We start from the raw sequence: 10,953 nt of genomic DNA, 5'->3' as shown, positions 1-10,953 counted from the left end.
ATGATGGGTATCATTCTTATGGAGGTCAGGAGGATATGTTAAAAGACAGTGATGGAATGGAGATAAGAGATAATTAAGGGAGGAGGAGCAAGAAAAATTACTTTGGGAGACTAAACTTTGAAGCAGAGGAGAATGGCAAAATATGAAGGGTAGATTAAGCCTACAGAAGGCAAACCGTGTGAATGCAAAAGGGAAGGAAAGACCGAGTTCTCACATTGCATCTCTAGTCGATGTTGCTTCAGCATCAAGAAGCATTCCACGCTCATCCTTGTAAATACACTCAACTTCTTCTTCCATACTTTGCAAAGCCTCATCAACTTAAAAATATAGAGAAATGAAGTAAATGGAACCATTCAATAAAAAATCACGTTCAGATGTATGCTTTGCACGCTCTGGTTAGAAACACTAATAGCAGGGTCTAATATAAATCGACAGACAAAACAAACTAGTACTAAGCGTATATTTATGCAAGGCCCAAATTTCCACGAGAAAAATATGATTAGACTCTATCAAGTCAATTCTCTAACATCAATTAACTGATATAGCGATTACCTTTTGTTGTCACGAGTGACAACATGATATTTAATAAATATTATGATTCTAAACCACAATACCGCCGCGATATCCAAAACTATACTATTTCCCTATATTAATTCATCATTTCTTGCTAATTGCACAATTTATCCGCTATCCTCGGTACCTCTTGCTAAAATTCAAGGTTGTTGACAGTAGCTGCTACAACCACAACATCGATAAAAAATAAACAAAAATAACAGATGAACATGGACGGCTTACATAGTTTATTAATTTCAGGACCTGTAACGCAGTCTAGACATCTAAATTAATTAAAAAATAATAACATATCAGCATAACTTGCTCAAGTGACATTATCGAAAAGACACCAGTAAATAAGCTAATCCTATGGACAAAATGCATACAAACTAACTCGCAATTTCAAATGACAAGATTTTCCAAAAATCAGTGTCAGTACATCCGAAACGGAACGTATTCACAAACACCACCAATCTGACATCACGTAAATTTGTGTTATCAATCTCAGCAACGTAACACAATGCACTGTGACATCGACCATCATCAGAACCCAACTTTATTAACATAGGCCAGGGGCAAAAAGTTCAGGCAGTAGACAATCTCGATTATATTCATCACTGGATCTTTATGCACAGCATTCCCATTATCAGAGTCAAGCTAGGGGAATTATTGGAGTGGAAGAAAATATAATTTTGACAAATTGACTAAGTAGTGAGCTGAAAAGAACTCATTATCAACAACAATTGGAGACATTTACTGGTAACATTCAATTTGCTCCACCTAGGAATCACGAAGCAGAGCCAGCCTTCAACTTCGGGGTTTTCTGTTTTAGAAAGAAAGCTGATAGCATGCTTTTACTGCGAACAGGAGCACGCACAATCTCATGCCTTGGGTTGTCAAATGACCTGAATGCTGTCAAAGGCTTCGAAGCATCCAACAATTCCTGCAAATTGAAATTCTTATGTTAGCAATGTCTCAACTATCAGGGCAGGTTTCAAAATTGGAATAAGCATATGCCTAGCTGTAACGCATACTGTAAGCAAATACAACAGAATGCTCGGATGAGCCAACCAAACCTCGAGATTTGAAATCACATCCATTTGGAGAGGACATGCAGAAAATAAACTGATGACAATAATCCTCACCAAAATTTGTCAAGCAAAGAAAGTTGTATGACTGGCCAGAAAGATACGCAGTTTTCAATCAATGATATAGCCCAGAAGTGTCTTGGGTGATGATTAGAAAAATAGTCAGTAATAAGCTAACAAGAACCCCTTCATCTAATATTTAACCATAGTTCACTCACCCACAAATGGACCCCTAAACCGGGTGGTCCCAAAATATTTATTTGTCTACTACATGTACATCTGTAATGGCATTTGACAACTTGTAAAACCCAATCTTTCCAAGAAAAAAAATAAAATCAAACTAGCATATATGAAATATCCAACCAAACCGGGTGGTCCCAAAATATTTATTTGCTTGATATAAATGAATTCTTACAGTGAATCATAAGAACAACTAGTTCCCAGCTGCTAGGCCATTTTAGGTGAATTTTGATATGTACTCAAAAGTTCAAAAGTCTGTACTGTTACATATTCCTACTTCTTTGAAAGGCAAAAGGAGAGTTCATATGGTGAACAGCTCTACTGTGCAAAATTTTATCCATGCACCTTCTTTTTAAGGCATGTGGTGTTAACCAGAATTTCCAGACTTGAGAGAAGCAACTGCTTTCTTTGTTTCTTCATTAAAGCAAGCATAACAAGGTTGCAATAGACACTACTTTCACTCAAAATCAGTAGATTCTTTCTACAAAGAGAAAATTTGAGCGTTGACAGCCCATCAAGGTACATAAGGTGAACACCATAAGGCATGTTCAGTCTCATTACCACAATCATGACCATTTCCAGATTGCACCTAAGAACTTTCAATACAAGTCATTAAACTATTATGCAAACCCAAACAAAGCATAGCCTTTTCCTGCACTATCATTGAATATCAAAAGGACAGCACTAGAGCAAGGACAAGAAACCATCCACAATAATGCCTATGGATCCAAACAGCTTAAAAGCTTGAAGTATTTTGCAACACTATTTAAATAATGCAGCAGCTTGTCATGATTTCCCCATAATAGCAATTGGAACCTCAAGACCTCAAAGAGTGGCACATCAATGTTCCTCAAGCAACTTACCTGGCACTAGATTAAGACTCATACCATTTATGTTTATGATTAATTTGAAAGATTTTTCAGAGCAGGATATCACAAACCACTTTAAATTGCAGTACTTTCCCCCATCAAAGCCAAGAAGACACGCACTTTCAGAAGCAGTCAAAAAGAGGTGATGAGAAAAATATAATACAGAAATTAAGGGACTTAATAGCTGAGCATGAGCTCCTGAGGTATGGTTTTAAAGAAGAGATCATGAGAACACGAAATGAAAATATGATAGAAAAGCTTTCCAACCGAATTTGGCATGAATGTTTGAAAAACACTATAATAATCTCATGCAAACATGCCAACATTATATGAATCTCATGCAAGGAGATGCTGACAAAATTTAATATACTCTTTGTTAGATAATCAAGTATGCACTTGGAAGAATATTGGGCGTATCTATGTTCTAGCTGATTTTGGCATTACCCTGCGTGGGACATCAAATGTTGGCATGATTGCACCAGCTGCAGGACTTCTGCTTGATAGTTGAGCAAGACCTCCTGAGGATCTTGTTTTTCTACTCTCTTCTTCATCTGCATGCATAGAATCCAAAGCATAACACATTAATATTTCTAGACTGATTTGGAGTTGCAACATTCTGCTTTTATACATACCCAAGAGTTGAAAAACTGCAGAAGATTTTCCAGAAGTTTTTGCATCTTCATTACTGGATGATAAGCACATGTAAAACACCTCAATGTCATATTCAGCAAGAGAGATGCAAATAGAAAAGTTCTTGGCAGACATGGTTGAAAACCCAAGAAAGAGTTTTTATAGGGTAACCTTGTCATAGCATGCAGAGTCCCTTTCAGTGTAGACTTGGTCTCGGAAACTAAGTGCCAGGAAAGAGTTTTTGATGCTGGGGAACCTGACGCAATGTTTTGACAAGTAATTTGATCCTTCCCATCAACATTGAGAGAAACAAAGGCAAAAACAGTATCAAATCCACCAAGAGTAAACGTCTCACTAGGAAAACTTAATACCTGCAAGCTGAAGACGAGATCTAGCTTGAAAATGATTTTGTCTTGCATCAGTCTGTATTTGTGGGCTAAAATGTACCTTCTTATTGACAGAGTCTAGCACAAACAGGGGGAAACAGAAAGTAATGGAGTGAGAAATTGATAACACCGCCCTACATAGACTAGCACTTCTAAAGAAATTAAAGAAATTAGTATTACTTGGCAAAATGTAGTGCTTGTGATGTCTTGGGATGAATGCCACCAGCTGCTGTTGTCGAAGACCTCCCTTATCTGTATATGTTTGGCATGTAAGAAATTGCTGATATCAAAAAACTAAATGAGTTAAAGTCCATCCATTTCATATGATTTCAAATGCTAAGACATCCAGTCAGATGAATGTTGAGAATTACCTGATTCAGACAAGAAACCGTAACCTCCATGGTTGAGATATCTAATGTTTGTTGCTCAAGAAGGTCAGTTAACTTGTAAGCCACAGTACCAAGGTGATCGACAGCATTAACAAGAGCTCGCACGGCATAATCTTTCAGGTTGTCCAGTACCCTATTCCATGGCAATAAGAGTATATGTGAACATGAGCAGAGAATGGATGCATTTGATTTTTTTAACTTTGACCTAATTCACACAGCATTAAAATGTCAATGCCTTAACCATGCACTGTCAGACGCAATCAATGGTTAATTGCTCCAGAAATGCAGACCTATGTTACTTTCTGGTTGTTAATTCTGAAGAAACAATTCCATATTCCTTCAAAATATAAGGTTCACTAAATCCTTACGTTCTGTACCCTAAAAATGTGATTCGTGGCTGGCTACATAAATTCCTCACCTCACATTCAACAGCAAACGTAGTCTTCAAAACATTCTGCTCTAAAATAATTTATGCATCAAATTCTACAATTTCATAAACTCTGCAACATACACAACACAATCAAATCAAGCTTTCATACTCAATAGTCCACGCAGAACTCAATATAAATCTAGTAAAGAATAGATATCGACTGTCGTCTCTCCAAATAAATCTCCAGTCGGAAAAATTAGGTTTCATAATACCTTGCAGAAGGAGCTAAGTCATGCAACGAGTAGCGAGAACATCAATTAAATCAGGAAAGCACGAAATACATAAATCCTTACGTCTGTTTCTGCTCGCTATGAAGATATGACTTCTCACAGTATTCGGCAGCAGAATACAATTGAGGCCTTAAGCTCTTCAGCTCCTGCAAAAATCACCCATCGTATAATTTTGCGCACTTCAAAAACACTCAATCCACCAAAAGCAATAGCGGACTTAAAAAAAGTTCAACGGAAGAGAAACGCAACACCGGAGAACACAAATCAATGAAACAATATTAAATAATTGGTAACAGATCTGGTAACAAAGATTCCTCACTTGTGGCTCTTATTCTGATACAAGAAAGTAGTTAGTACCTGCAAGGCTTTGATGAAGCTCTTGCTACGCTCCATGGACACCTCATCGAAAGTCATGGCCGGGTTCTCCGGCCTCGTTTGGTCCAGTTCCATCATCTCTCTCTCTCCTCTTCCAAAAAATTTCAGCTACAAGTTTCCTTGAAGTATTGAATGACTATAAGAAAATAAATGACTACTTAACGCGCAAACCCTAGACTATAAGAAAATAAGTGTTGAATGACTATTTTATTATTATTATTATTATAAGATTGTATATTAGTATATTGCTTATAAATGGTTAGATTTGGGGTTAGGTTATGGTGGGCAAAAAGAAGAAGGTTAGTAGAAAGAATGAGACAGGGAGAGAGATTATTGAGAGTGAGTGAAGCAGAAGCGATTCCGAGCAGTGGGAATTTGTAACATTTGGAGTTCATGGCCAGCGAAAATGACTGAACTGCTGTGTTTATTTTTTAGAATTGACAGGCTTTCACTTGAGAGGGAGAGAGAGGGAGACTTGTGCACAGTTCCAGAAAAATATTTTTTAAAATTAACGGCAATGCTTGAAAAGACTGTATTGGCCCTGCATTAAAGGGCGTTGTCGTTCGATCCTGGTGACCTGGTCTGGTCTCGTCAGCTGGACGGCCAGGTGAATCTGGTTTACTCTCACGTGATGGTGTGGTGGTTAAAAAAAGTAACAACCGCACCAGAAAGGAAAATTCAAAAGTTGCAACCGCACCAGAAAGGAAAATTCCTCCTTTGTAGCTTTGTCCATGATTGTAAAAGCTCGAAGTCGTGGTGCTTTATCTAAAAAAAATGGAAATGTGTATTACGGGACATAAGTATTCTATCAATCGAGGCACGATGACTAGTTATCTAGCTCTCTCATTACAATAACAAGATGATAGATAACACATGCTTTATTATATTCTCTTTTTCTATTATTAGTATTTTTTAGCTTTTAACATAAGCTGAATGACACTCTCTTTTTCCTTTTCTTTTCCTAGTCAGTTATATCATATAAAATATATATTATATATATCACTCCCTTCTATAAAAGAAACGCCTTTATTATATTCTCTTTTTCTATTATTAGTATTTTTTTGGCTTTTAACATAAGCTGAATGACATTCTTTTTTTTCTTTTCTTTTCCTAGTAAGTTATACGATACTAATAGAATAAAATATATATTATATATATCACTCCTTTCCGTAAAAGAAACGCAAGAAGTGTGGGAGAAACAAATTCAATATAGATAAAAAACTTATTCATCTTTTCTATGAGTCGGTTGTTCTTTCTCAGGTTTTGATAATTATAACATGGTATCAGAGTACAGTTAATTATTTTCTTTCTCCAATCAAACCATAGAAGAACAATCCTCAATTTCATAATTTACAAACACCCAAAGTCTCAAACCAGTTTCTCTCTATTTCAACTTCACATATCTAAATAATCCATATCGTATGGAAAATGGGGACCACACAACTTTGATTCTTGTCACTGAGTTGCTCACCACTGAAAATTATATCACCTAGTCACGAGCAATGTGTCGAGCAATTAGGGCAAAGAACAAGCTTGGCTTCATTTCTGAAATCATTACTAGGCCAACGAGTGAAGAGGATCTTCTGTTTGAAATGTGGGAAAGGTGCAATGACATGGTGGTTTCTTGGATACAAAATGCAATCAGTATTGATATCAAACATACTCTGGCTTTCGTGGATGATGCTTAAATGGTATGGACAGAGCTTAAGGATCGTTTCACCCAACAGAATGGTCCTCGCATCTTCCAACTTAGAAGAGATTTGGTTGTTCTTCGACATGACAAGAACTCTATAAGTACTTATTTTGGTAATCTTAAAACTCTTTGGGATGAAATGATTATTTATAATCCAATACCATTATGCACATGCGGCAGTTGAAAATGTTGAATGAGAGGTATCAGAGAGATTATATTATACAGTTTCTTATGGGTTTGAATGATCAATATACTAATGCTAGAGATCAAATCATGCTAATAGAGCCTCTTCCCAGTATTAGCAAGGTGTTCTCAATGATCCAACAACAAGAGCAGCACCACCAACTCGCCAACAACACTCCTTCCTATAAGTCTATGGCATTAGCCAGTAAGTTTTTCCATGCCCCTTTTAACACAACTAAGAGAAATTTCACAAACTAGAGGAAAGAAAAGCCTTACTGTCCACATTGTCACACACAAGGTTATACACTCGAAAATTACTATAAGGCTGGAAATGTTGAGCCTCCAGTATGTTCTCACTGCAATATGAGTGGGCCTTACTGTCCACATTGTCACACACAAGGTCATACACTCGAAAATTACTATAAGGCTGGAAATGCTGAGCCTCCAGTACGTTCTCACTGCAATATGAGTGGTCACATGGTTGAGAAATGTTACAAGCTTCATAGGTATCCCCCGGGTCACAAACTTCACAAAGGAAAAATTATAAGTTCCTTTGCTAATCAAGCTGCTTTGTTTATAAGTCCTTATCAGAAGGAGGTGAGTAAGGAGAAAATGGTTTTCACCAAAAAGCAATATCTTCATCTCACGAGCCTTATTCAGCCCAAAGATCCTTTAACTGCAACTTCCTCTGCAAGTCAAACTCTACCCAATTCAAAAATCAGTATCACACCTTCAAAGATGTCTGGTAAAATTATGCTTTGTAATGATATTCCTGCTACTTTTTTAAAGTCAAATAATATTTCCTAGATTGTTAATTCAAGGGCTACGGACCATATGGTGTGTAGCCCTTCCCTTTTCACTTCTAATATTGCAGAGGTATCCTATAGGGTAAATTTACCTAATAAAACTTTTGTATCAACCACACATCTAGGCAGCTTTCAACTTATTGATAAGATTACCCTTGATAATGTTTTGTGCATTCCTTTCTTTTCTTTTAATTTGATCTCTATTAAAAGACTTACAGAAAAACTGAATTACTGTTTGGTTTTTATAAATAATACATGTTTTATACAGGACCTTTCCACCTGGACCACAATTGGAATTGCTGAAGTGAGAAGTGGCTTGTATCACCTTCTTCCTAGAGCAGTTTTTCATTCATCCTTGGCTGACCTTCTATCATATTTGTCTCTAAATTTCCCTTTAATTGCTATTTCTGTTCAAAGTAGTATAGATGTGATTGATCTTTGGCATTGTTGCCTTGGTCATATTTCTGATTCAAGAATGAAATTGATAGATGATACTGTTGTAAGAAGTAACTTATTCATAAATAAAACTTCTCCTTGTTGTATTTGTCCCCTTGCCAAACAGCATAGACTCCTTTTTCCTATTAGTGCACATAAATCTTCTACTATTTTTGAATTAATATACTGTGATATTTAAGATCCATGTTCCACTAATGCTTATGATGGTTCAAGGTATTTTTTTACCTTAGTAGATGATTTGTCTAGAACAACTTGGGTCTATTTACTTCAACCAAATCTGAAACAAGAAAATGCATTAAATCCTTCTACCACCTTGTAGAAACACAGTTCAAATGTAAAATCAAGAACATACGTAGTGATAATGGTATTAAGTTCAAGATGACTGACTTTTACAATAAAAATAGGATTATTCACCAACGAACTTGTGTTGAGACACCCCAACAAAATAGGATAGTTGAGAGAAAACACCAACACTTATTAAATATAGCTCGTATACTGTTTTTCCAATTTAACCTTCCCCTCTTATTTTGGAATGATTGTATCTTGACCACGGTCTACCTTATAAATAGAACACTTACCCCTATACTTGCAAATCAAACCCCTTATGAAGTTTTTTTTAATAATAAACCAAATTATTCTCATTTAAAAAATTTTGGGTGTCTTTGTTTTGCCACAACCATTTCACATGAGAGAAGAAAATTTGATCCGAGAGGTAAAAAGTGTATTTTTCTAGGTTACCCCTTTAGAGTCAAGGGATATAAGCTGATGGATTTAAATAGTAGGACCATTTTTCTTTATAAGGATGTCCTTTTTCATGAAACTAATTTTCCTTTCAAGTCACTCTCTAACACCACTACAAAACATTCCACTTCCAATCCCATACTAGGACTGTAGAACATTCCTTGTTCAGATTATTCATCTGACTTTCATTGTTTTTCACAGAATGAAGACACCACCTCTACTTCACCAAACACTCTATCTTTTTACAGTAATCCTGCTTCTACTCCTAAGGATTTTGAGCTTGAAAACTCTCATATCTCTTCTAATCCTATTGCACATGATATTCCCTTATTTTCCCCTCATATTGCACTTCAAAAATCCATTAGAAACAGGACTGCCCCTAAATACTTGCAGGATTTTCATTGTCAATAAGCTGCACTCATTTCAGATTTTCAATCCACGGCACAGGTATCATTCCCTCCTACAAACTATTCTTTTCCTTTATCCAATTACCTTTCATATGATTGTTTTTCACCCAAGTTTCAAGTTTTTTCTTCTCAACTTTCTATCATGGTCGAGCCAACCTCCTATTCTACAGCAGTTAAGGATCTAGGTTGGTGTAAGGCAATGGATGTAAAATTGCAAGTTTTGGAAAAGAATCAGACTTGGATTCTCACTGATCTGCCTCCTGGAAAAGCATCGTGGACTGTAAATATATCTATAAAATAAAATGGAATTTAGATGGCAGTATAAAGAGATTAAAGGCCAGATTGGTTACTAAGGGGTATACTCAACAAGAAGGCATCGCTTATCATGAGACTTTCTCTCCCGTAACCAAGATGGTCATTGTGTGATATCTTTTATCAGTTGTTGTTGTTCGTAGTTGACATTTACATCAATTCGATGTAAATAATGCTTTCCTACATGGCGACTTAGAAGAAGATATTTACATGAGAAAACCACCAGGGTACAACAAGGGAACAACTGGACAGGTGTGCAAGCTCCTCAAAAGCTTATATGGTTTGAAGCAGGCTAGCAGACAATGGTATGCAAAACTCACCTCGTGCTTATTAGATTTTAGTTTCTCCCAGTCAAAGGTTGATTATAGCTTGTTCACCATGTCCACTAGCACTTCTTTCACTTCCCTTCTTGTTTATGTCGATGACATAATCCTTGCCAGTAGCTCCATGGACACCATCACTACAGTCAAGGATTATTTACATAATAGGTTTAAGATCAAGGACTTAGGTGCCTGGAGATTTTTTCTTGGAATCGAAGTGGCAAGAGCACGTACAAGAATACACATCTACTAATGAGGGTATGCTCTTGATATTCTAGCTGATTCAGAGATCCTGGGTTGTACGCCAGTCAAAATTCCTATGGAACAAAATTCCAAGCTATGCAAGGATGAAGGTGATTGTTTGGATGATCCCTTACATATAGAAGAATCATTGGTAGATTGCTTTATCTCACCATCACTAGGCCTGACATTAGTTACCCAGTCCAAGTTCTCAGTTAGTTTATGGATAAACCTTCCAAAACTCACTTGACAGTTGCTCACAAAGTTCTAAGGTACATCAAATCTGCACCTGGATAAGGCTTATTGTTGTCTGCTTCTTCGAACTTAGAATTAATTGCCTATTTTGATTCTGATTGGGCTTCTTGCTCTGATACTCGTCGGTCAGTTACATGATATTGTGTTCTACTTGGCCAGTCTCTCATTTCATAGAAATCAAAGAAACAGAGCATAGTATCTCAGTTTTCTGCAGAGGTAGAATATCATGCCATGGCTGCCACAGTCTCTGAGCTCACTTGGCTTCGTTTTCTACTTACTAATTTGCATATCGAACACTCTCAAGCAGGCACTCTTTACTGTAATAATCAAGCTACAATCCACATTGCTTCA

The 10,953-nt window shown here is 36.6% G+C and overlaps 1 protein-coding gene across 2 annotated transcripts; it reads right to left on the bottom strand.

Annotated features, from left to right (window-relative positions):
• Positions 1-1,080: 1,080 nt before the first annotated feature.
• Positions 1,081-5,650, bottom strand: LOC105119799 (protein ABIL1-like). 2 transcript variants are annotated; one of them, XM_011017986.1, is made up of 9 exons: positions 5,172-5,648; positions 4,878-4,960; positions 4,137-4,287; positions 3,946-4,045; positions 3,751-3,843; positions 3,551-3,635; positions 3,382-3,434; positions 3,194-3,300; positions 1,081-1,495 (listed from the first exon to the last, which is right to left on the bottom strand). In XM_011017986.1, exons 1-9 carry the CDS (start codon positions 5,265-5,267, stop codon positions 1,340-1,342), a joined length of 924 nt encoding a protein of 307 aa, XP_011016288.1. In that variant the 5' UTR covers positions 5,268-5,648; the 3' UTR covers positions 1,081-1,339. The 2 variants fall into 2 exon arrangements, with proteins under 2 accessions (XP_011016288.1, XP_011016287.1); XM_011017985.1 differs by having other exon boundaries at positions 3,194-3,434; positions 5,172-5,650.
• Positions 5,651-10,953: the final 5,303 nt, after the last annotated feature.

The sequence above is a fragment of the Populus euphratica genome, unplaced genomic scaffold (assembly GCF_000495115.2).
Source record: "Populus euphratica unplaced genomic scaffold, PopEup_1.0 scaffold3677.1, whole genome shotgun sequence".
Taxonomy (NCBI): Eukaryota; Viridiplantae; Streptophyta; class Magnoliopsida; order Malpighiales; family Salicaceae; genus Populus; species Populus euphratica.
Note: the sequence above shows the minus strand (reverse complement) of the source record. Positions and strands in the feature narration are given on the sequence as shown.

Excerpts from the sequence above, each read along its gene's own strand:
- LOC105119799 (XM_011017985.1), bottom strand. The coding sequence starts at position 5,267 with ATGATGGAACTGGACCAAACGAGGCCGGAGAACCCGGCCATGACTTTC. Across the intron at positions 4,288-4,877 it reads CATAGCGAGCAGAAACAGAC|GGTACTGGACAACCTGAAAG; the intron begins GTAAGGATTTAT and ends GCCATGGAATAG. Across the intron at positions 3,844-3,945 it reads CAAGCACTACATTTTGCCAA|ACTCTGTCAATAAGAAGGTA; the intron begins GTAATACTAATT and ends TGTTTGTGCTAG.